Genomic DNA, 27,763 nt, shown 5'->3' with positions numbered 1-27,763 from the left:
CTCTGCTACATGTTCTCACTTCCATGACCACTTTGTCGTTCATGCTTTATTACGTTCCCTTTCTCACCTAAACCTCTTGCAGTCACCCTGGTTGGCACAGTCACCCTTTTACAGAGACAGAAGGGCTGGCTCTCAGGCTGGAGCCACTTCCAGGTAGAATCACCTCTCTAGCCACTAACCAGTCTCTTACTCTCTCACCTCTTACATGTCATGAGAACTTTAAAGTTTGAATCATCTCTGGAAAAACAAAACAAAATATTTTATATGTTTCAACTATTTGATTTCAGTTCTAAGGGAAACAACTGTGAATAACTGAGACCAAACTGTTCTGAAGGACTATATGAACATGTGAAAAAACCATAGGCTGGGGCGCCTGGGTGGCTGAGTTGGTTGAGTGTCCCGTCGGACTCTCAATACCAGCTCAGGTCATGATCCCGGGGTCGTGAGATCAAGCCCAGCATCAGGCTTTGCGCTGAGCATGGAGCCTTTTTAAGATTCTCTTTCTCTAAAAAAACAAAACACCCCATGGACTTACAGTTCCACAGTTATATGCCATTATCATTTTGCAGATAACGATTAGGCGTATGAAATATACAAGTTATCTTTTTGTTATAAAAATCATCTTTTTCTTCCCACTGCTGCCCAATGTTTAACTTCTGCCTGAAAGGCGTGGTTTTTTAGGATGCCCTTGAAGAGGAGCCATTCTTGTTCTACTTGCCACAGGAAAACCCCAATTAGGAACTTTTTAGTCAAAAGAGATCAGCTTTTCCAAACAAACAATAGGTAATAAACTTCTTAAAAGTAAATGGTAGCTGTTCTTCTCAAATGATGCGTGGGCACAGGTATACTGACTGGTTACTACCCACCTGATGTCTGAAATGAATGAGAAGTGATTTTTACAAGATCATTTTATATATGAAGTTCTTGAAAAGAGGTGATCACTAAGGCAGGTGTGTAAATGCTGGTATGTGCTATCATCCCTATATATTGTTGCAAGGAACAAAATATTAATAGTACTGAGCCAGAGACCTATGTGAGCTCCCTCTGACTGAAAAAAAACCCAAAACACCGACTTTAAGATACCACTTCGTTAAAATGTGCGGCTTAAAACTACCAAACTTGTGCAAAGAGCAGCTGCAGAGTAAAGCAGACAAAGACGATTTTCATAGATACATAAGAAATCAAATTTTATAAATTTGGCAGAGAGTGTATTTCACAATGCAGATGCTGCTAGACTGATAAAGTCTAAGCCTCAGAGTGAGATAAAGAGAGGATTTATAATCCACATTAAAATCATAATCTAACCAGTAGGGGAAGTTTTTTATCTGGAAATGACTTAAAAGAGTTTTAAGCATATAGTTTGAAATTCTCTAATGTGACGGACTTAAATACTAATTTTAACTTAGGCAAGATACCTTACTGAACTGAAATCACCTTCAACCAACCTAAAGTGTATGGATAACTTGGTAATTAAAAATACCAAATACCTTTGTCTTTCAGCTTTGTAGGAGCTAGTAAGGTCGTCAAAAAGCTTGCCATTCATTTCCATTAGGGTTTTCAGCACGTTGTATACCAGTGCTACAATGGTCCTAAAATGAAAGTAAGCAGTGCTGGGTTATAGGAAATACAACATGACTATCATCTCTAAATAGTGGCTGATTCACTTAATCCATTTTCGAGACGACAGACAAAGGTGCAAGAGGTTTAGGAATTTGCTCAAGGTCACACAGCCAGTGGTGATAGAGATGGTCTGAGTCCAAAATTTCACGTCTTTCTTATCATGCTTAAACTCTTAAAGCATTATGGTTATCTTCATGGCTGCTCTCCAGTCTCAAGCTAACAGTGTTAAAAGATGAAAAAAAATCACCTACCATAACTTGTAAACAAAACAAAAAACCCACAAAGGAGGATAAGGGTGTTACAGAGGTTGGAATATATGCAGTCTAAACATCTACACCTTAAGCACCTCTGCTTCTCCCTGGGATAGCACCGACCTTCGAGGTGGATGTTCGGTTGGTCTCCCCCACTGGGTTTGACCACACACTGGTGCAGAATGTCACACCAGGTCGTCCTACCTTCAGGGGGGTTTGCAATTTTAAACTGAAATTAACAACATACATGTATTTACAGCTCTGTGAAACTATATGTGTATCGAGTGCACAATGGAATGAAACTGATGTTAACCTTGGAATAAGTTCCAAATCTGTACAGGTTTCATGTATGAGTTAGAAGATTCAAAGACAAAAAGCACAAATATCAGAATACCGCGATCAACATAAAAGACACTTACGGATTCCAGTGTTCTTTGGAGATTTTGTATAAACTGCCAAACATAATTGGCAGAATTTTATCAATATTCTCCTCAATCAAACTAAGAATATATTCATTATTCCAGAAGTACAATGCCCTTTCTGCAACCTAAAAAAACATTTAGAAACGTCAAAACTAAAAGATAAAGGAAAGGCTAGTATAAAAAAATGGCTTCGCTGAAAACATCATACCTGAAAATGAGAACTGGAGACACACTTGGATATTTGCTTAAAAAGGGGCTCTTCAATTTTTTTGAACTGTGTGGGTTCAATGACATCTAAGATTTCTTCAATTTCTCCTAAAAACATCACCTAGGTTAAAAAAATTTTTCTTTTAATAAATATGACAAATTTTATGAAGATAACATACAAAACTACAAATGAGAAGGCTAATCTACAAATTACACAGGGGACAAAAAAGGTCTTGATAGTATACGCAATTTACTATAATGCTCAGCTATCCCACCAAGTCTCTTCAATCCCCAGAAAACCAGCTCCTGCTAGGTAGCAGTAACAATACAGCCAAGCCCAAAGCTGCGTGGTTTATATACTGAAGCCCTAAGATTAAGAAGTTTTAGTGAGATTGTACTATTTTTGTTTAACAAAACCTACTTCTTTCTGACTGCATGTTTTTGGCCAAAATTTCAGCAGTCCTCTGATCACCTGCAAAAAAGAAGTTTAGCACAAATTAAGCCATGAAGTTGGTCAATCCCAGGAAATTTTTAGTAATTGTGATTACATAACATTCATTCTGAAGTAGATCAATATTTAAGTGTATCCCCAGACTTTCTGCTCGGCTTTACACTTCCATGAATAAGTATTTGCTGAGTGTGTCTGTACCAGATACTGTTCTAGATGCTAGGAAGACAGTGATGAACAAGACAGGTGACTGGTGACCCGGATTTTCAAAAAGCAGGGAGACCAATGGAAATTATTCATGAAACATGTAAGTAATTTTAATAGTTAAGTGCTACTTACTAGGAAGAAAATAAAGGAAAGTATGATAATGACTTGGTGGCATGAGTGAGGAAAGTTATTTTAGGGAGAAAATAAGGAACAAAGAATTTCTATTACTTAAAACCATTTGAAGCACCAAGAAAGCCAGGAAGCTTCCCAATTTATTTGATAGCTAGCACCATCTTGATCACCAAGATACATGGAAGGGATCGTGAATTTAAGTGAACATAATTGCAAAGATTTGTACTAAACTGAACATTAACAGGACAATATTTGCCCCATTATGCCTTATTCCAGAAATTCCAGGACAGTTCAACTCATTAACAGTTCTAAGTTAAAAGGGAAAAAAACTATATGATCATCTCAAGATTTTGAACAGTTGTTCAAAATGTCTGACTGCCTATATATTCTGATAAGAATTTAGTTTAGTAAGCTAGAATGAAGAGAATTTATTAGAAACCATCAGCAATCATCTTATATAGTGATTTCTTGGAGACAGGCGGTAAAACCATCAGGGCCTGGTACTTTCGTGGAAATGTATCTGACAGCCTTTTAGGTTATTTTATAGTTATAATCCAGTTACAGTTATTTTCAATAGCCTGGTCCTGTAATAAACACTTATTCAAATTAGGAAGAACACTGTTCAGGAGACAGTCCAATAAGATAAAAAGGATCCAATGAATATTCTTGGACAGGAATACCAAAATTATACTTATTTGTCTAAGTATATAATAATTATATACTCCCTAATTTAAAAAACAAAAATTAACTGGGGCGCCTGAGTGGCTCAGTTAGTTAAGCATCTGACTTCAGCTCAGGTCATGATCTTGCAGTTCTGTGAGTTCGAGCCCCACGTCAGGCTCTGTGCTGACAGCTCAGAGCCTGGAGTCTGCTTTGGATTCTGTGTCCCCCTCTTTCTCTGCCCCTCCCCTGCTAACACGTGCACGCTCTCTCAGAAATACATAAACATTAAAAAAATTAAAAAACAACAAAATTTCTAAAATGAGTAGCCAAATTCAATGTGGCCAGATAAATATATAAAAATCAATACCTTTGTAAAACAAAGTATCAGTAATAATAAAAAAAGGTGCATTTCCTAACAAAAACTAAAGTACATAAAGAATAAAATTTGCAAGAAATGTTTACTGATCGTGAGAGACTACAAATAGACGAGATGATTCAATATCATTTTTCCTATATTTAATGTAATTTCAGTCAAATACCAACTGAATTACTTTCTGAAACTAGAAACATTTATTCTATAATCTGTAAGTGTAAGCAAATAACCAAGAACTTTTCTGGGTGGGAGGGGGAGAATTAACGGAATGGAACCCATATTACTGATATTAGCAACTAAAATGAGATGATATCAGCACAGAAACGGGCAAAAAGATATGAAATAGGGACGTGTAGCTAGCTCAGTCAGTAGAACATGCAACTCTTGATCTCGGGAGTCATGAGTTCAAGCTCCATGTTGGGTGTAGGGTGTAGAGTTTATTTAAAGAAGCAGGCAGGGATAGGAAACAAGACTATCTACAGTCATGTACATATATGTATATATGTATGACAAAGGTGGCATTTCAGTTCCATGGAAAATAGATGAATTAGCCAATTAAGTGGTGGTACTTGGACTGCTGTCTTCCCGTTTAGAAAGAAAAAACGTAGCTGTGTTGGTAGCCAGACTCCTAAAATGATCTTCCATTGTCCTTACTTCCTGAATTCACATACTTGGATAATCCCATCCCCTCAAATTGGGCTGGCCTAGTGACTTGCTTCTAACCAACAGAATGTGGCGAAAGGGACAGAATATCCCCTCCATGAGTAGGTTATAGAAGATTGTGACTTCCATCTTACTAGGAGATTGTCTAGAGCCTTCTCATCTTGCAAGCTTTGATCAAGCAAGCTGCTCTGTTGGAGTAGTTCCTAGTCAGGAACTGACTAGGCACTGAGGGTAGTCTCTAGCCAAGAGCCAGCTAGGAACTTGAGGCCCTCAGTCCAACAGCACTTGAGGAACTGAATTCTGCCAACAACCACATGAACTCAGAAGCAGATCCTTCCTCATGTGATCCTTTCTGTGAGAGCCCAGCCAGGGCCAATACCTCGACTGCAGCCTAGTTGGAGACCCTGAAGCAGAAGACCCAGGTAAGTAATGCCTGGATTCTTGTCTCACAGAAACTATGAGCTAATAAATGATTGTTTTAAGCCACTAAATTTTGTGATAACTTGTTACATAGCAACAGAAAACTAATAAAAAGCAACAAAAAAGAAGACCAGTTCTTCACCCTTGTCACACACAGATTTCAATTTCAAATGGTGTAGCAGGTTAAATGATGGCCCTTCAAAAAATCTGTGTCCTAATGTCTAGAATCTATGAATGTGACTTAATGGGTCTTTACAAATAAAATTAGTTAAGGATCTCAAGGTTAGATCATCATTATCTGCATGGGCCCTAAATCCAGTGATGTGTCCTTGTAAAAGACACAGAGGACAGACAGAAGAGGCAGCAGTGTGAGTGTGGAGCAATGCCACAAGCCAATGAGCGCCTGGAGACACGGGAAACTGGAAGAGGCAAGGAATGGAATCGCCCCTAGAGCAACTGGAGGGAGTGTACCCCTGCTGACAACTTGATTTTGGACTTCTGACCTTCAGAACTCTGGGAGAATAACTTTGTTATTTTAAGCTACCAAGTTTGTAGTAATTCATAGCAGCCCTAGGAAACTATTACTGATGGAATAAACATTTTATAGGTAAAGACGAAATCCATAAAATAACTAGAATAGGATACTGGAGAATATTTTTATAATCTTAAAGGGTAGAAGGATTTTTCTTAGTACGACATCAAAGCCAGAAACCATAATGATGAACAGATTCCACTACATAACATTTTTCTTCAGTTCTTTAAGGAAAGATTGAAAACTATATTCAGGGACCGCTGGGTGGCTCAGTCTGTTAAGTGTCTGACTCTTGATTTCGGCTCATGTCATGATCTCATGGTTCATGGGTTCGAGCCCCATGTCGGGCTCCATGCTGACAGCTCGCGGGGCCTGCTTGGGGTTCTGTCTCTCCCTCTCTGCCCCTCTACCGCTTGCACTCTCTTTCGCTCTCTCAAAATAAACTTTAAACACAAAACTATATTCAAATTTAAAAACTCCAAATGCATAAAAACTATTTGCAAAATATATCAGGAAAATGTTTAAAAGTAGGCAAAGAACACAGAAATGTAAATGATCAATAACCACATAAAAGGATGGCTTAATCCTTGTAGTAATAAAAACCTATTAAAATAAGATTTCTTACCTCTTTGACTAGCAAATATTTTAAAGCTTAACATTCAGCATTGGCCATGGTAAAGGAAAATGCATCTTCACACTCTGGACTGTATTAAATTGTTCAGACTTTTTGGAAGGCAGCTTGGAATATGTTAAAATTTCCAAGTACTCTTTGACTTAGCAACATGGTTTTAATTTTAATGATTTTTAAACATTTATATACATGGGGTGCCTGGTTGACTCAGTACAGCATGAATGCGGTTCTCAATCTTGGGGTCATGAGTTCAAGCCCCACATTGGGTGTAGAGATTGCTTTTAAAAAAAAATTTTACTTAAAAAAAATTTATATAGTAAAATTCGTGTGTGTGTGTGTAGGTGTGTACTGTTTGTTCTCAGGATTTTTATATACACATAGATTTTCTTTTGTTACCAACACCACAGACAGGACACAGAACAATTCTAACACCCTAAACATCCCCTCACCCAGCAACATGTTTCAACTACTCATGTGTCCATAAATTCAAGACTGATTAAATATGTTATGATAATCCATATAGTGGAATTCAATGCTACCAGTGAAAGCAATAAAACAGATTAATATGGAAAGATAGCCACATTATACTGAGAAGTAAAAACACCTGATCAACACTGTCCTACAACTGAACCTACATACACACACACACACACACACACACACACATATATATAGAAAAAATTTCTAGAAAATATATTCATCAACTTAAATGGTTCTCTTTTAGGTGACAAGATTTTAAGGAACTTCCTCCACATTGTGCTTTACGATTTTGTATTGTGTGAACCAAATTAACACACATTACTTTCACAAAGAGAAGTAACATTAAAGTCATTTCCATTTTAGAAAATAATTTCAATTGAAGATTGGGTACCTAAATAATGTAATAAACTAGCCAAAGTTCTGACTTACTTATAATTTGCAATAAGCTTAGATATGAATACCAGGTTTCTAGAGAATAAATATGAAGGCTCAAACCCAAGTAACATGGCCATAATTTTGAATTTTTTTTTTTCAACGTTTATTTATTTTTGGGACAGAGAGAGACAGAGCATGAACGAGGGAGGGGCAGAGAGGGAGGGAGACACAGAATCGGAAACAGGCTCCAGGCTCTGAGCCATCAGCCCAGAGCCCGACGCGGGGCTCGAACTCACGGACCGCGAGATCGTGACCTGGCTGAAGTCGGACGCTTAACCGACTGCGCCACCCAGGCGCCCCAACATGGCCATAATTTTGGTGCTGGAATGGACTATGGGAGAAATGGAAAGATCTATATACCTGTACAGATCATTATGAACTGAAAAATATTTTCCTTTGTCAACCTGGACATTTACCTTTCTACCTCTTCATCCTGTTCCTATTTCCATTAACTCAGCTCCCCTAAGAAAGATCTCTGGCCATCATCCTCCCTAATCTACTCTTTAAAAAGAAATAACCTTTCTTCTCTATCCATCCCATATTAGTTTGTTTAAATTATATCTGTCTACAATTCAACTATGAACCATGACTTACTATGGTATGGATTTTGTCTGAAGTCTGATGAGAGGTACCATGGATTTATATTATGTTTTAATCTACTTTAGAGGTTTATGTGGTTTCATGTAATACTAGGCTCCTAATTCTCCTGATTAGTCTTGAAAAAACTTTTTTAGCTGTTTCCAGAAAGATTTGCAAGTGTAAAAGTTCAAAAACTCAAAAGTATTAGGAGTGGAAAAATATCTTTTGTTCATTTACACAAAGTTCAATCAGAGGAAGACTACTAAGTTTATAATCTTTTCAAGCATCCCTAGGGATAGCCTCAGTAACTTCATAATAAAGAAAATCTCATTTAAATCCTTTAAATGCTTTGCTTTTCTTCAAGAGCTCTTAGATATTTAGATTAAGGATACCTAGAAAACATTCTGTCAAAATACTCATCAATGTAAAAAGGTTGTTTTCTCTGCTTTCATACGTTTCTATTTCTCCTTACCTTTTGTTTTTCTTAAATGTTCAATTTTCATAGTAACATTTTTATTCTCTCCTGAATCTGTGGGCAACAGTCAACAGAATTCAGACTGAATTGCTATGCTGATTCATAAACAACCTTTACTCCAAGAATACATCTGTATCACCAAAGGCAAGGACATGTTTTCAATCCCTATCATGTAGTTTATTATTAATAAGAGAGAAAATCCTAGTTCTAAAAACAAAACAAAACTCCAGAGAATAGTTTTGGGACCCTCACAGTATATTTTAATTTTAAAAGGTGAACGAAGATTAAAAATGTTGTCAGTAAAGACAATATGTATGTAAAATTTCACATGCAGTCACTAGATCCTATCATCACACATCTCTGCTATATTTTAGTATTAATCTATACTTAAGCTATTCAAGAGACATCCTATAACTCATAAGAACTTCCCCTCCCAACCCTGTTCTCTGATTGCAGATTAACCTAACATTCCTTCTAAATGACTTTAAAGTATATTACTACTGTTTGATAGCTCTACACAGGTATATAAAGAAAAAGCCACAATGAAATGCTACAATGTAGATTAAAGACAAAAATAAATAGGACACTTACTGGTTCTGTTAGTGTGGTATCTTTCTCCAGGAACTGTACGACACAGTAGGCTAGCTAAAATGCAAGGGACAGTTTATAAATATTACTGAAAGAAATAACAGTGATGCAGGATTTTTATATTTAGTTAACACAAATGATTACCTCATTTTAACAAATTTTACTCTAACCCAATATATAACCATGAATATATTCACAACTGTGTCACTTGTTAAGCTTGAAAAGTAACTTACAGGTCAAAAAATGTTCTTTTTTCAGTAGTAACTTCTGAATGTAAGGACTACAGCTAACATTTTAGTTTTTCAGCAAGTTTCTGCATGTATACCTATGCTGATAGTATATTATTTACATACTCCTAGAGACTAAAATCATTGTCCAACTACACTATCAGGGCTAGATGGAACATTCTGCAGATATGTGGGACTCATTCAAAGTCAGGGCCTAGGTGTTGGTGGTATAGTGGTGAGCACAGCTGCCTTCCAAAGTCAGGGCCTAGACTAGAAAACAAGAAAACTGGATATTATCTCTCCTATATCTACATTAAAAGTGCATTGAGCTTATTTAATAAAGCTAAATATTGTAATACGTTTAAATTATAACGAAAGTTTGCTTTAATTTACAAAGCAAATTGCTTAATTATACCTAAAATTGCTGCCTTAATATTTCTCAGTTTCTCTGCCTTTATATCAGCCTTTGAAACAATGTTCATTTCATTTGAAAGTTGTCTGAAACTTACCTGAGCATGAAACAAAGCTAATCCTTTTGCAGTATGCATAGGAATAAGAACCTTCATTAGAAATTGCTTATGTTCTGCTTTCAGTGGCAATGCAAAGCCATTGATAATACTGGAGGGAAAAAAAGGCAGGGGGAAGGGTTAAGTAGTTACTACTTTATTTCCAGAAGTTATATCCGTGAGTAAGTACCTAAGGAACACTGCTCTGCTTCAGTCCTGGTGTTGAATGACTTAGTCATCTTCAAACTACTTTATGAATTCTGTTCTTCTAAGTCATTCAATGATGCCAAAAAGAAAACTGGGACTGCCAATTCAAGTCCCAGGAAGTAATTTCTATCTTCATTTTCTAGAAAGCCTATCACTTTATGCATCATTGCCTTTATTTTCCTACCTAAAGCCACAGGAGAGTTAGTATCACAATGTTGTTAGAACTTTCAAAATTTTCTGAAGCAGAAGTATTTTCTGAAGTACATTCTGAAGTTTCTCTTACTTTGCTAAAAGATCTGAAATTAAGAAGTAGTTTTCTCCATAATCACTCTCTAACTATAAATAGAGGGGGCCTAATCTTCTCAAGTTAATACTGCTATGTGATGAATACAGAAAGCAAAATGTTCACATAAACTAAAAGGCTATAGATTCTTCTAAAAAGAACAGACGGATTAGGAAGGGCCTATCAATATCTCAGCAAGAATTCTTATAACTTCATCAAAGATTCACTATAGTTTATTTCATTTCTTCCCAATCAGATCCTATAATTTCTGAGGCAGTCTGGCAAGATCAGGCATAAAACATGCCACAGCTTCAAAAGCAGGAAGAAGCCTATTCTAAAACAGATGTCTTGCATGGCAAGTACTTTAATATGCTGACCGCTTAAAAAGCTATAAAAAGAATTCAGTTGAGAAGCTATGTCTTGTGCTCTATATTTAAACTCTAAAATATAAAATAATTTCTCCAACCCCAGTAAGATTCTAATACATAAGACGTTCAAAGTTATTTAACTCTTAAAAAACAATGACCTACCTTCCTAATATTTCAAGGAGTTCAGCAACACCATTGAAATGTTCTGTTTCATATATAAACCTGAATTTAAAATAAAGACAGGTGTAATGAAAACTCAGACATTAGAAAACTAAATTAAGAGGCAGGAAAGTAGAGAAATCAATCCTAAGGGCAACTATAAGAAACCTACAAGTGTGCTTCAGGAATTCTTTGTAAGCTGTCTTGCCCCAAACTAGTTACCTCTAAGCAATCTTATAAAATAAGGCCTAATTCCTATTAAGTCACATACACTTTTGCTATAGTCTAGCTGCAGAGATAACAGAATATTATTTCACCTGGAAGATTGTATTTTACTTAAAAGTGTATAAGAAAGATGGGTTTTCTCAAAGAAATACTTTTCAAAATAGGAAACCTCCACCCACAGGAAAATCTACGAGGTAAGGACCCATATGGAATCAAGCCACTTTTATTCATAGTTTCTCTAAACCTAAACTACACAGGCTGTCTAGCTTTCCAAGATTAGGCTTGCTGTTAAAGCAGAAGTCATGAACTCAAATGACTACAGGACAGGGAAGTATCATGACTAGAGTAGACTTAGGAGGACAGAGACCTCAGGACAGAGACCTCAGGAAGATGCGGTCTCTCAAGGAGGCAGCCATTACTGATCTCGAATTGTTACATCATACGAATGCTAGCCTAATTCTGCCACATTTCCAAATAAACCAAGCCTGAAATGTGGTTACATTAAAGCAAAATCTCCTAATTAGAAGCAATTACTTAACAGATTATCACTTATAGTCAAAATATATACTCCATATAAATTTAATTAGTTTTGCCAGAAAATCAAAACTACTTTCAAGACTATTGATTTAAATATTTACACACAATTTTTTAAACAAAAGGCTCAAAGAAGTAGGTAACTAGACATAAATTCTCCTCAATAAACCTTAAACATGAACATTGGTATTACCTATTCTAAACAGTCTTCATAACTATTGTCCACTTAGATGAGAAGTAAAGTTGCAAGTTTCGAAAAAGTTACATGCAATCAGTTACATACAATCACTGACACCCACAAAACAGGCTAAAAATGACTCAAATACTTATCAACAGTTCAGATATAAAAATTAAAGGAACTGGAATAAAAAGAAAACATGGAAGGGGAAAAGTGCTATATATGAATATATGACCAGTTTACCTGAGGAAAATGTTGTTAATTTGTTTTCTGATGAATGCTCTTAATCCAAGAAATTTCCCATAAATTCGGTGCAGAACAGTCTTCAGGAAGTCACGTTCTCTGGGATCTTCACTATCAAAAAGCTCCAGGAGCTTTAAAAAAAATCTGAGAAATTACTTTTTAAAAATAATTGAGCTAAAATTTCACTTTATTCTAATTTGATTTCAAGATAACCCATGAAATTTTTTAAAAAAATTTTAATGATTCTGCCTTATCAGGTTGATCTTATTCTTGCTAAATAATGAAGCTAAAGAAAAGTTTAAGGAGTATTTCTTTTCACTTCATTTCAAAAAACAACACATAAAAATATAAATACTTCAAAAAGTGTATAGTTTTGTATTTTTTTTGCTTTGCCACTCATTTAAAAATTCTATCCTCTTCTTGACTACTAACCATGGCTCATAATTTTAGAGTTTTGAAATCTGAGAGATTTTTAATGCTTTTTGATAGTAATTCAAAACTACATACAAAAATCTTAAGCTTGCAAACTGCAAGTCGTTACATAAATGAAGTTTGAAAATACACATGTGCAAATGAGTATTTCCTGTTTACTAGAAAGATTTATACAAACTAAAATTGTTTTGTGATCTTACACTAAAAATCAAGTCACCATGCCAACAGCTCAGAAATTAACATTTAATTAGTAGGAGAAAGTACTGGCAGATACATGCTAATAGAGTAAAAGTCATTCAGGAAATAATGAAATAGAGATGAGACTACAGATTTTTATTTAAAGTCACTTTAGCAACTGGCTGCAAAAGTTTAAACCAGTTCAAACTGGCTAATTCACCATTTTCCTCCTATACCTCTACACAACTCTTCAGCAAAGGCAGAATAAAGAGATCTTTGAAAAATTTAAAGTCAAAGCTCAAATTCCCATTTTTAAAATGGCAAAGAAACTGAATTTCTGCTGTCAAAAAATGGTATTACTGTATTTTAAATAAAACATTGGATTTTCTTAGGAAAAATTTTAAAGTAATTTCTCTATATAGAATATAATTACCTATATGAAGTCATCAAGGAATTTTACATTCTGTACTTTGATATTGATAATTACAGTCAAGATGGCAAGCTCTGGACTCCTCAAAGTTCTTTTCCCATTCTGTGTTGAATTGTATGTGATTATTTACATATGCATCTCTTCTATTAGAGTGAATGTCTTTTGAGGGTTGTGATGACTTTAGTCATATTTACATACCCTTAAACAAATGTCTTGTTTATAGTCTGCATTCTTTGTTCACTAGGTTATTAAAGTCCTGAATGAGGCTCCAAACAAAAATATCCAGAGTATAAGAATTTGTGTTAATATACCTAATAAATTCAGTTCAAATTATTCTAATTAAAAATGGCTAACCTACTCACTTGAGACACTCATATTCAAGTTTCTGATGTTGGGTTTACTTAGAAGATAAGCTTGCAAATTAACAAAAGGGGCCCTTACTTGTTAAGGTTGACATGTTTAATTCAAGAATAAATGAATTTAGTACGAGTTGATCCTCAGGAGAAAAATATAAACTAGAGAATACCTGTTCGCCAACTGTTAAATCTATTTAAAGAAACCTATTTTGAAATACTGTAATCTAAATAATCTACTTATAAATATAAATTCATATAATAAAACCTACATAAAACTAGTCATCAGGAAATTGTTTCTTATTCTGGCTGTGATACTTATCTCTAACTTTGCTTTTAAGGGTAATTCGTAACCTCTGAGCTTTTTCGTCACTGATAAAATGAAGAAGGCTGAAACTAATCTTGTGCTTCTAAGTGTAGGGAACATTATGGTCAGAGAGAGTCTAGTTTGAATCCTGATTGTGCCATCTACTAGCTGTGTAAAATTAGACACACATGCTTTATATAAAAGCATATAAGGACAATGCCAGGCACATAAAAAGCACTCGGTAATTCTTAGCTTCTTTCTTTCTTCTGAAATCCTATGATTTGAACATAACTTGGAATTATCCAAGTATTTTTTTCTCTTGAAATATGAATGTCCAAATTTATACTTAATTTTTTCCTGTACTTTTAAGTCTTAAAATTACCACCTAATCAAAATAATTTCAAAATACAAAAGCTAAGGATTCTCTCATATACTATTCATAAAGAATAACATAATATGAATACATCACAGAAGTGATCTATGAAAGCACAGCGATATAAACTGCTAGGAACAAATTACTGGGCTTTGGTTTCTCGGATAATTCAGGTATTTAGAGTATAAGGTAGAAGTTTTCTTCTTGTTTCTCTTCAAACCCATGGAATAAGCCAGCAGCAGAAATACCTCAAGCTCTAGACTGAAGAAGCACTAAGGCAACTGTCCCCCTCAACCTGCTTTTATGTTAAACACAATTTAATGTGTTATTACTAGAGTTCCTTAATATACTCTATTCCTTCTGTAGCACACAAGAGCTACCGAAGGAAATAAATATGCATTCATCTGCAATTACCAAAATCACAAAGTTCTATTTAATCTGATTTTTACTTGTGAATGAAATGTAAATTTCACTGTTAGCACACACCCAATATTTCTTTGTAATTTATGGAGAGTTGCTTGAATGGTTGAAGGACATATTCCTGACAATATTCTTCATTAATCAATACACTAACAGCAATTAGTCAGAATACTTTATGTGAGGTCAGGTGTCGCTATAAATGATGAAAACTGAACTCTAAATAAATATGCAGAACTCATGTTTGTAGAATCTTTATTATACAACAGTGGTAAGAGGGTAGGAAAGGTCCTCGTAATGATTTTAGTCCTCGCCTCCGCCCTGGGTTCATTGCTACCTTTTGACTCATCTCCTACCTTTCTTGAAAGTGCAAATAACTCTAGAAGAGAAGAGCATCAAATTCCTAATGAGACCTTACATACTGATAAGTATTTCCAAAGAGAAAATAAACCTGCAAAGATTTGGTCTACTTCACCACAATCCTGTCTAGGGCCAGCCAGTTCCCCTCAGTTAAAGAGAGGCTTTTACATTGTTGAAAAGACTTTGAAGATTATAAAAATGAACACATTCTGAAAAATTAATTTTCAGTATGTAGTTTCCAAAAAATAATAGCTTATAACTAATTTATAAAATAAAAGAAGGTATCCCATTATGTTTCATTCACTCTATCTCCTTTTCTTCTTAAATATCCCATTTATCTGCGGTTTAGGAACTGGGAGGCTAGAACGCCCAAGGTGCGAAGGGGAAGGAAAAAGGAAAGGTCATTGGTAATTGTAACCGATAACAGGAAAGGAGCCGAAGCCCAAACTCCTAATGGTGATTCCATTTCTGTTTTTTCTCTGTCATTTCAAAGTTACAATGCTTAAAACATACCCCAAAGTTCAAGTTCAAAGACTTAAAAATTTAAAAGAAAGCTTCTTGCCCTTTGATTGAATGGTCATACCAAATTTTCTCAGATTGTCCAGAAAGGCTTGCTTTTCTGGTCTTTATAAAATAACTGTAAGAATTCAGGATTGGATGTAATTCCACTGATGTCATTAGAAGCTCACTCTTGTTTAAAATACTCTTGTATTCTCATAGCTCCTTCACTTTTACCCTAATTGTCTGGCAAGAGTATTAAACGATGTTAAAGTAAAATAAACCATTTAAGTTTTGACAGACTATTTCAATCACAAATTAATGAATCATTGCTAAGATGAACCCAAGGAAATTTAAGACATAAGAATTCCTTACCTGCTGTACAAATTTCTGGTCAATGTATCGCTTTGCAATGCTAGGCTGGAAATCAGGGCTCTCCAAAAATCTTAAGAAGAATTCATACACCAACTATGAGAAAAAGTCAAATAAAAACTAAGATGATGCCTATAAAATTTTACCCTATTAATCACTTCATACCAAACATACCTCCCCTACCAACCTAGGAGGGAGATTTCAGAGCTCATTAGAAAATGTGATGAGTTGGTAACATTTTTTAAAAAACTAAATATATATTCACAATTTGGTCTCCTAAGCTGGTAAATTTGGGGGTTAATTGCTTCACATCACTTGTTGAAACTGTAATTACAGGAACTAGGAAATAAATATTTTGCCTAACAAAATATTTAACTAAGAAAGACTGTTTTGTAGTCCATACTCACTGGGAACATGTTCATTTTCCAGTGGACTCCTAACCCACTTCAATTTAATTTCTAGAGTTCTTTAAATATAGATCAGAAACTTACAGGTAAGAATAAACTAGATTGCAAGGGCTGGTGTATCAATAACAATACAAAGAAAACCTTCACGTCTTTCTATAAAACTATAGTGGGGCAAACAATTAAATCAAAACCAGCATACCTTATCTACACTTGGGAAGTAATGAACCAAATTATGTAAATTCAGGGTTCAGGAAGGAATGTCTATTTACCAAGGTGAATAAACTAGGAAGTCACAGCAGGACTTCTACTTAAAAAGGGCCAAGCATTTTAAAAGTAGCAGAAAATGTTCACTTGCTACCACAAATCAGAATTAAATAAAGTAAGGTTTAGTTCAACTTGCTTCCATCACACCTACATCTGTCTTTCAAGAAGAGAGGAAAATACACTAAAGTTCTTTTATTGTAACCTAACAGCTCATAAAACACAGGAGTATAGCCCCTGGAATTTAAAGTAAGGAATTTGCCTTACTTTATTAGCTACTGAAAAACATATTAATCAAGCATCCTAAACATAAAAAAGGAAGTTTATATCCTAAAGCAAAAACAGTCATTCAATAAACAGGTATAGTTGGGCCACATATAGAAGGGAGAAAAAAGGGGCACCTGAATGGCTCAGTTGGTTCACCATCCAACTTCGGCTCAGATCATGATCTCACAGTTTGTGAGTCTGAGCCCCACATCAGGCTCTCTGCTTCAGAACTTCTGTCCTCCTCTCTCTCTGCCCCTCCCCCGGACTCTCTCTCTCTCTCTCATTCTCAAAAATAAATAAACATAAAAAAAAAAAGATTGCTATAATAAATTTACAGACTTTACAACACACACAAAAAAGCATTACCAGATCTGGGGCTTTATCACTCACCACACAATAACAAATTTTTATTATTTTATTCAATTATTTTATTCAATAATATTATACAACAGTTTTAGGAACAAATATTATTTGTGTTTGATGCATCTTTTTTTGCCCAGCTGTGCAAAAGGAATGATGCTTATCTGGTCTAATTATTATCTTTTAATTTTCATGTTAAGTATGATATTGTAACAAGAAAACAAATTGGTATCAGTTTTATTTGTAAATAATCTTCTAATCAACTAACTATGTAGATAATTTTGCTTTGGAGTACACACATGCAAAAAAATCTACAAAAATTATCAGAGTCCTCTTAAGAGTAATACAGTCTCATGGACTGCTACACAGGTTCACTGGCACAACTGTCCAGTGCCCATTTTCATGTCCAATACTGGCCTACTGTGGTAAGTTCCTACTTCTGGTTATTGGCATAGAGCTCCTAAAACCCTTGGAATTTCCTGAGTGATAAGGGTAAGAGGTGCATCTTTTGTTATAAGAAGCCCCTTTCAATCATGCCTGAGTTTAGGCTAATGAGATGACTGTAGAAGGATGAAGCCTGCTTATCACAGCAACCAACCCTATGATAAGAGGGTTGAAACTTTCAGTCCCAAACCCCATCCTCCAGGGAGGGGAGAGAGACTGGAGACTGAATTCAATCACTGATGGCCAGTGATTTAATGGATCACATTCACCTCACAGAACCACCATCAAAATCCTCAACAAAGGGGTTTGGAGAACTCCTGAACTCCTGGGTTGGTGAACACATCAAGGTACTGGGAGGGTAGTACCATGGAGCCCCTTCTCCATACTGTGATCTATGCATCTCTTTCATTTGGCTGTTCCTGACTTGCTTCCTTTATAATAAGCCAGTAACAGTAAATGAAGTGCTTCCTGTGTTCTGTGGGCAGTTATGGCAAATTATCAAACCTGAGAGTGGATTGTGGGAACGAACCCCAGACTTAAAGCCAGTTGGTCAGAAGTACAAGAGGCCCAGACTCCTCTGACTGCCATGTGAAATGGGGTGTGGCCCCATGGGACTGAGCCCTTAACCTGTGGTATCTGTGGTAACTATGGGTCATCAGTGTCAGAAATGAATAAATTATAGGACACCCAGTTGGTATCCACAGAGAAGTGGAGAATTTCTTGGTGCAGAAAATCCACACATTTGGTGTCAAAAGTGTTATGGGTAGAGGAAACAAGTTTTCCTTTTAGCTACATACAGTGGGAATGTTATTAGGCACCGTACAGCCCCAAAAAGCTTATTCACTTGTTAGGGAGGTGAGACAAAATTAAACATATAAAATGGTATATATGCAAAAATTATATGGCACAGACTATGAGTGGAGGAGACATTTAGAAAAGGGCAATAGCACTATGGAATAAAGTCAGCAGGAAAAATAAAATCAGCAGGAGGAAAATGCAACTTGGGCCCTACATTTGATCTGACTTTGGATAAGCCAAAAAGAAAAAGAAGGGCTTTTATAGAAAGGTAGGACATGTCTTGAGCACGAGATATAGGGTATGGGTTGATGGGTATGGAATCAGATTCAGAACCTTTATGAAGATCCCTAGTTAAGTGTAAGTTAAGATTTGTGGTGAGGTGAGACCAGGTTAAACAGGAGTCAAGTACAGCATGCATTAGCCTATATACTCTACCTCTTAAGATCTACATCAGATATATAGGGCTTAAGGCTTAATACTATTAGGAGTAATTATGTATCTTTTGGGAGATTTGCATGACATCCAGCTGAATCCTCTAAATCACACATTCATTTGAAACCTGTGCCTATCACAGATACACATTAGCATTTCTTACAGAGTTTTCATCTCCGCCATTTACCTGACACAGTGAATATTAAGGGACCAGTTAAGATAGCAGCAAACTGCTATTATGCAGCCAACTTAGCAACAGCGAAGAGACAATAACAAAAGGTTATCTAAACACATGTTGAGTAATGTGAAACCGAAGTAAAAGAATTGCTAGTGATCTACAGAGCTGACAATCTTCAAGATGGCCATTAAGACTATGCTTCTATAAAACTGTACACTGTCCCCACTGTCACTCATTCTAAACCCTTTATCCTGCATTACTTTTTTCTTGTATTTATTACACCTTGACATAGTATTATTATTTAATCTTTTCCACTAGACTATAAAGGATTTTGCTTACTGGTTCAATACATTACCCCCAATATGTAGAGCAATGCCTGGAACATAATATTTCCTGAATGAATAAAAATCACAGTTGTTCAGAGACAATATATTTTTGTATAAATACTGGAGTTTTTCTATGTTCTTATATATGAAAAAATAATTTGCTCCAAGAATCTAAGAAATAGTGCTGCAAAGAACAATAGATACTTGAGCAATGCATTAATTTTTCTAGTAAAATGGCAAACTTCACATACGTTCCTACTTCTATGATCCAAAAAATACCCTAAAAAGTAAGTAAAAAATGTAAACAGTTAACTAAAAAGGGTAATCTTACCATTCTACTCCATAATGACCGTATCTTTACTAAGGTTTAGTTAAAATATATAAAATTCTGATCTTCATCAATAAAAGATTTTAGAAAAAGGCACAGCAAAAACAGCAGAGATGATTCAAGTATCTGAAAATGAGATCTATACACAAAGCTAAGAGGACTGGAAATGTTTGGCCCAGAGAGGCAAAAGACTGAGAAGAGACTTTCACAAACTGTAAATACACAAAAGACTGTCTTCAAGGAATATGGCCCAACGTTTTCCAAACTCTTTTAAGAGGAAACTAATTTAAATGGGTTGTAAAGTGGATTTAATATATGAAAGAATTCATGTAAGACTCAACATATACTGAACTAAATGAGATATTTTGTATTAAGTGACTGAACAGTGAATGTGACCAAGAGCTATTTGGATGTGAAGGTGTAGGCTGTAAAATGTGTAGGTTTCTAATTTAAATTTCTAATTATAAAGATCACAAAGAAGAGCTTCTGGTCCCTAAAATACAGGTTATCCCTAAAAAGGTCTATGTTATAGTCAGTACCCCAATAATTACATCTTAAGTATCTGTGCCACTAAAGAAAATAACTGATACAAGAAAATTAAAATACTGCATGATCTGCCTGTATTCCAGGCTAGTACAGCAGCGAAGCATCCCTAATTACCTAGAAATCAGCACACAGAAAATTATAATCTTGTTGGTCCTCAATAAATACAAAATACTTAGGAAAGAAAATAAAAATAATTTATAACTGTTAATGAATAGTTGCCATACAATACATTTTATAAATTAAAAGATATGATCAATCCCCCAATAGTGAAACAGTTCTTTTGTTCCTTTCTTCTTTGTTTTTTTAATTTATTCCATTATTCCAATGCTCATTAGTATTTCCATTACAGTATGGAAAAAGAGTAGAAAGACAAAAATGATAAATTAGCACATTTTTAGGAAATTCATGAACCGGGTTGGGGAAATAAAAACTTGAAAGGTGTTGAAATTACTTGTGATTATTCCTTCTCATTAACTAAATATAATGCTTATTTTACATCCTATCAAATTGATTTATGAAATCAAGTATCTGATAAGCTAAATGTAAGATGTAAACTTCTGGGGCACCTGGGTGGTTCGGTCAGTTAAGCATCCGAGTCTTGATTTTTGGCTCAGATCATGCATGATCTTACAGTGTGAAACCAAGCCCCATGTCTGGGCATGGAGCCTGCTTGAGATCTTCTCCCTCCCCCTCTGCCTGCGCTCCCTCCCTCTCTCTCAAAAACTGACTAAATAAAAATAATAAATAAAATGTAAACTTCTAGTATAAAACAAAAAATTCCTGGTGAGTTGATTCAACGTATGTTATGAACAAAAAACTTTCAGTGAGCAAATTTCCTCAGTGCTACAACTTTTTATAATGTCATTTATCAGAGAAACTTTAATATTCCACCCTAAAAAAAGATGATTAAAGGGGCACCTAGTTGGCTCAGTCGGTTGGGCATCTGACTTATAAATCTTAAAATTTTTAATCAACGTTTGCTAATCCTAGGATTCCTCTTCCATTTTATTTAGATATATGTGTGCTAGACAAAATAAATAAATGAAGCAGACTATTGCTTAAAATGTCACAAATCATGTAGAATATAATTTTTTTTCTCTTTTTTTTTTTAAATAAAAATAAAATGGGGGCACCTGAGTAGCTCAGTCAGGTGAGCATCTGACTTTGGCTCAGGTCATGATCTCGCGGTTTGTGAGTTAGAGCCCCGCATCAGGCTCTGTGCTGACAGCTCGGAGCCTGGAGTCTGCTTCAGATACTGTCTCCCTCTCTCTCTGCCCCTCCCCTGCTTGTGCTCTGTCTCTGTCTCTTTCAAAAATAAACAAACATTAGAAAATAAATAAATAAACAAACAAAATAAAAATAAATAAAATGGAATGACCACTAAAAAATATAAGTCCTGGCAAAATAAAAATAAGCAATGTAATCGGAAAAGCTAGCACCCATATATAAAAGCAAGATTCCTCTCTACCTTCTAAGAACTATACAGAAAATAGCTAATGTTGCTGATTATCCATCCTATTGTCATTAAATATATATCCTTTTTCCTTTTACTTAAGACACTCTTCACTCCAATGGTTCTAGCCTATAGCAAGCATTGTTGGTTGGCTAATATAATATCCATTCCCTTCCTCTTGTCTGTCTCTAATACTGAAGCTGGCAAAACTAAATATTCACTGTCCGTCCACCTTTCAACTAGAGTAAAGGAAAAAGAGAATGGTAATAATAAAGATAAAAACAATCCAACAGAATAAAAAAATGAGATTTTAAAAATCCAATATTTTAAGAGAAAGTAAGAGACACAGAAAGATAAGAAGAACCAACATATGAAAAGCTGGCATCCCCAGAGAAGAAAAAAAAAAGCAGTACAACAAAAGAAATACTAAAAACCATTACTGAAGAAACTTCAGAAATAAAAGTGGGCTTTTATGGTGAAAGAATACTATTCAAATGAGAAACTTTATCTAGAAAAATAAACACTTATGTATAACCAGTAAAGCACTTGGCCATTAAAGGGACAACATCCTTTACAGACATCCAGACCAAAAACCACGTCTTTATAAAGGCAAAGAAAATCAGAAGATAATGGAATAACATATTTAAGGTACCTAGGGAAAGAAGATGAATCAAGGATTTTAAATCACATTGGTCTTTAAAAAGAAAATCTACAAACTGCTATTGTACATACAAAAACTCAAGGAATAATATTCCCATGAGTTCCTCTACTAAAGAATGAGTTCCAGGGGCGCCTGGTTGGCTCAGTCAGAAGAGCATGTGACTCTTGATCTTGAGGTCATGAGTTTGAGCCCCATGGTGGATGTAGAGATTACTTAAAAAAAAAAAACAAACAAAAAAAAACCAACAAGCTCCAAATTATCAAGAAATGATCGGAGGAATTTTGACATAAGGATTGATGGTAAGATTAAATATTTTACCTGTAGAGCTAAGAACAAACAATGGGCATAAAGGTGACAGAATAGTAATATACAATTAGTTACATGTTCTAACCACATAGGTATTATACAATAATAAAAATATAAAGTTGGGGGAGAGGATGGAGAAGAGTGTATGGAAAGTAGAAGCTTTGAATTGTTATGCAAGTATTTACTGTGAAAGTAAAAGGGTATTACTTTATGTTATATGCTAGAGAAGAATGGAAGTTAGGGAAGAGACTACTTAATCATTTCAGTATTGTTAATTATAGGAAAGCAATAAACTAGCTACAAGAGAAAGAACCCAGGGTATCATATAAAGGTTATCAGCATAAAGGCAACAATAAGAGCAAAAATATACTTCTTCCCACATACCAAAAGTAATTATCTTTTAAGAAAACAAGGGGAGACAAAAGAAAAACATACAGTTTAAAAAACTGTGCTAGGTTCTGTGCAAACATTATCCCATTCAATCCTTAAAGAATCCTTATTTATCCCAGTTTCATAAAGGAGGAGGCAAAAGAGTTAAGCAGCCTAACCAAGGTCATATAGGTAGAAAAGTATCAAAACTATGATTTAAGTAGAGGTCTGTCACCAGAATCATTTCGATTTACCATGCTTTGTAATGATAATAATTCTCTTACTTGTTAGAATTTGTATATATAAACTTTTGTTACCTTTAACCAAGGCATATCTGTACCTGTATAATTACACTTTTAAAAACTCACTTGTGAGGGCTAAAAAAGAAAAAGAATGGCCAGTTGAATTATTTGGAAGATCTGTTTTACTGGTGTTATAATGAAGCTAAAAAGGTATGAATTAAACCTCATTAAAAATTGGTATGTATTTATTTTAGGGCCATAGACTATATTTAGGAGAGGCAGTAAAGCTTTTAAAAATTAAGAGCAAGTACTTTGGAGTAATACTTGAGTTATAAACCTAATTCTGCCACTTACTATTTTTATAAACTTGGGCAGGATTCTTAATCTCTTCTAGCTTCATCTAAGCTTATCTATAAAATGAACAATATTATGGTGTTACCAAAAGGATTAGATAAGATGGGTATATAAAGCAGTTGCCACTATCTCTGAAACATGGTAAGTGCTCAGTAGTGATTTGTATTGCTCTAATTAGCTAATCATGATCAACAGTCTTATAAATGAGTACCATTGATCATATGTAGACACATACATTAAATTCTCTAGAAAAACCCATCACTGTGTTTGCCTGCAGATTTCAGGTCATTAATATTATTTTTAAAATATAAACATTATCTGAGGCATTAGGCAAGAATCCTTTGAACTTTTACTTTCTCCCTCAGAGCCTTGCTTATTTTAAAAAGTAAGAAAGTGCATCTGAATATTCCCAGAATATTTTAATGAGACATTTGGGGGAACAAAAATAAATGATCATAAAGACTAGATATATAAAAACATGTGCAAAAGAAACACTAAACACATATGAGTATAGTTTATGGCTATAATGGAATCTTTGTTAACCGTTTGTAAGTATTGTAAGATAATCTACCCTGAATCCTATTCTAAAGAGTTCTAGTACTAAAGTATCAACTGAGGTAGTGTCAATGTGATTTTACTGAGTGAACTCTAGATGACATTATATTAAAGCCACATATTTGAGGGGGGGGGATGTTTAAATGAAGTAGTTAGAGCTAGACAGAAACAGGGAAGGTTTAATGGAAGAACTGATCCTGCCTACATAAGAAGTTTTTACTACCAATTTTCCAATGACTCTGAGGAGTGAACTGTCACACAATGGCATTTAGGTCAAGAAGACTATGCCTTTCTCAGTCTCAACTAAAAAGACATGCTCCAGAGAGAGACTTCTGAAATGTCAAAGTGAACTTGGTGAACTTGCTGACCCATAAAAACAACCCAAAACAATTTGAGCTGCATAAGAATAAGTGAATGTGAAGGTAGATCAGTAGAGATTATTCAGTTTGAGGGGCAGAAAGAAAAAAAAGAATGAACAAAAAAGGAACAGAGCTTCAGAGATCTGAAGGACACCTTCAGTCATACCAACATACACACACATATTGGGAGTCTCAGAGAGGAGAAAGAGGAAGAAAAAATATCTGAAGAGGTAATAGCTAAAACCAACTCAAACTTGATGAAAAATATTAACTACACAAAAACTCTTACTGGAGCTCAATGAACTCCAAGTAGAATAGAGCCAAAGAGATCCACATCTACACAAATCATAATCAAAAGTGACAGAAATTAAAAACAGAAAATATTCAAAGCATCAAGAAAAAAATAACATCACACATATGAAGTCCTAAATAACAACTGACTTGTCATCAGAAAACAAGGGACACCAGAAGACCCGTGGGATGACATCTTCTAAGTGTTGAAGGAAAAGGGTAGTTAAGCCAAGAATTCTATATCCAGCAAAACTCTCCTTCAAAAATGAAGGGGAAATTAAAACATTCCCAGATAAACAAACACTGAGAGAATTCACTAACAGACCCGCTCTACAAGAAATACTAAAGGGAACCCCTCAGGAAGAAATGAAAGGATACCCACAAGAAGAAATAAAGAGCACAGGTAAAGGTAAGTACAGGTGAACCTTGAGTAATGCAGGGGTTAAGGGCACTGACCCTCCCCACCCCGACTCAGTCAAAAATCCACATGTAACTCTGGACTCCCCCTAAATTTAGCTACTAATAGCCTACTGCTGACAGCAAGCCTTACTGGTAACAGAACTGATTAACATGTATTTTGTATGTTATAAATATTATATACCGTATTCTTAAAACTTAAGTAAGCTGGAGAAAAAATGTTAAGAATATCATAAGGGAGAGTGCAAACTGGTGCAGTCACTATGGAAAACAGTATGGAAGTTCCTCAAAAAAATAAAAATAGAACTACCCTACAATCTGGTAATTGTACTACTGGGTATTTTTACCCAAAGAATAGGAAGACACTAATTTGAAAAGATATAGGCACTCCTATGTTTATCGCAGCATTATTTAGAATAGCCAAATTATGGAAGCAGCCCAAGTGTCCACTGATAAATGAATACAGAATATGGATGAAGAAGATGTGGTATATATACACGATGGAATATACAAAATATATAACAAAGAATGAAATCTTGCCATTTGCAACAACATGAATGGATCTAGAGAGTATAATGCTAAATGAAGTAAGTAGAGAAAGACAAATACCATAAAATTTCATTCACATGTGAAATTTAAGAAACAAAACAACAGAACAAAGAAAATAAGAGACAAACCAAAAGACAGATCTTAACTATTGAGAACAAGCTGATGGTTGCCAGAGGGGAGGTGGATGGGGGGATGGGTGAAACAGGTGAAGGGGATTAAGAGTAAACTTATCACAGTGAGCACTGTGTAAGGCACAGAATTGTTGAATCACTATACTGTATACCAAAAACTAATATAACACTGTAGGTTAAGTATACTGGAATTAAAATTTTTTTTAATATTGTAAAGAAGAGATAATACATTTACAGTACTGTACGGTATCAAAAAAATCTGCACATAAGCAGACTCATGCAGTTTAAACTCATGATGTTCAAGGGTCAACTATACATAACATAAAAGCATAAATGAATTTTATTTATAACTCATGTATTCTACTGCTCTACAAGACAATCACATAAAGCAATAATTACAAAATTGTATTGGTGGGCATGTGTAAAGATCTAATTTGTATGACAATACCACAAATAATACCACAAAGGAGGTGGGGGAGGGAATGGAGGTATATTGGACCAAAATTTTATATACTACTGAAATTAGTGGTATTCAACCAAAACAGATTGTTTTAAGATGCTAATTGTAATCCTCAGGGTAACTACTAAGAAAATAAAAAATACAGTTAAAAAAACAAGGGAATTAAAATGGTACCCTAGCAAATACCTATTTAATATAAAAGGCAGTAATGGAGAGTAGAGAAACAAAAAGGCATACAACATATAGAAATAGCAAAATGGCAGATGTAAATCCTACCTTATCTGCAATTATATTTACTGTAAATGGATTAAACACTCCACTCAAAAGGCAAAGACTGTCAAAACTGATTACAAAAACATGATCCAACTTTATCAAGACAAAATGTATATTCAAAGGAACTGATTAAAAGGAAAAGGACTGGAGAAGATATATCATGCAAACAGTAACCAAAAGAGAGCTGGAGTGCCTACACTAATAACAGACAAAATAAATTTAAGAAACCATCTAGAGTTATAATAAGGACAATACATACAAAAGATATAACAATTATAAACATAAGCAGCTAATAATAGGGCCCTGAAATACATGAAGCAAAACCTGACAGAACTAAAGAGAGAAATATAAAATTCAACAATAAGTTAGAAACTTTGTATCTTACTTTCAATAATGAGTAGAATAAAAGATTAAAAAAGAAAAAGAGGACTTGAATCACATTATAAACCAATTAGACCTAACAGATTTCTACAGTATGCTCTACCCAACAACAGAATATACATTCTTCTCAAGCACACATGAAACATTCTCCAGAATATACTGTATGTAAGGCTCTAATACAAGCTTCAATAAACTTAAAAGCATTAAAAACATTCAAAGTATATTCTCCAACTACCATGAAATAATTAGAAATCAGTAACAGAAAGAAATGTGGCAATCACAAATATGTAACAAGTAAACACATTCCTTAGTAATACAGAAGAAATCACAGGAAAATTAGAATTTATTTTGAGGTGAATGAAAACAAAAACACAACTTATCAAAATTTATGGGAAACATGTTAAAACAAAAACTTGTACGTGAATGTTCATAACAGTTCTCATTACAATAAGCCAAAACACCCATCAATTGATTAATGGATAAACAAAATATGGTATATCCAGAAAATGAAATATCATTCAGTCATTAAAAAGAATGAAGTATGGACATAGGCAACAACACTGATGAACTTTAAAAATACTATGTTAAATAAAAGAATCCAGACACAGAAGGCCATATATGATACGATTTCATTTATATTAAATATTCAGAACAGGTAAAGCCATAAAGACAGAAGGTAGATTAGGAGTTGTCAGGAACTGTGAGAATAGGGGAATGGGAAGTGACTGCTAATGTGAATGGGGCTTCCATTTGGGGTGATAAAAAAGTTCTAGAACTAGACAGTGGTAATGGCTGCACAGCACTATGAATGTAGTTAATGCCACGAGTAGTACACTTTAA

General features: G+C 34.8%; 1 protein-coding gene across 1 annotated transcript in view; it reads right to left on the bottom strand.

The window, feature by feature from the left end:
- Nucleotides 1-27,763, bottom strand: part of PPP2R5A (protein phosphatase 2 regulatory subunit B'alpha) — a 65,972-nt gene that overhangs the window by 1,360 nt on the left and 36,849 nt on the right. The window contains exons 4-12 of the mRNA XM_047076809.1: nt 15,779-15,871; nt 12,057-12,187; nt 10,880-10,939; nt 9,863-9,971; nt 9,130-9,183; nt 2,922-2,972; nt 2,502-2,621; nt 2,291-2,418; nt 1,488-1,589 (exon numbers count right to left, since the gene is read on the bottom strand). Coding sequence (XP_046932765.1) covers nt 1,488-1,589; nt 2,291-2,418; nt 2,502-2,621; nt 2,922-2,972; nt 9,130-9,183; nt 9,863-9,971; nt 10,880-10,939; nt 12,057-12,187; nt 15,779-15,871 — 848 coding nt within the window. The remainder of the gene's footprint in view (nt 1-1,487; nt 1,590-2,290; nt 2,419-2,501; nt 2,622-2,921; nt 2,973-9,129; nt 9,184-9,862; nt 9,972-10,879; nt 10,940-12,056; nt 12,188-15,778; nt 15,872-27,763) is intronic.

The sequence above is a fragment of the Lynx rufus genome, unplaced genomic scaffold, assembly GCF_022079265.1.
Source record: "Lynx rufus isolate CCGP_SWC_20201006 ecotype Redwood Valley unplaced genomic scaffold, mLynRuf1.p SCAF_15, whole genome shotgun sequence".
Lineage (NCBI taxonomy): Eukaryota > Metazoa > Chordata > Mammalia > Carnivora > Felidae > Lynx > Lynx rufus.
Note: the sequence above shows the minus strand (reverse complement) of the source record. Positions and strands in the feature narration are given on the sequence as shown.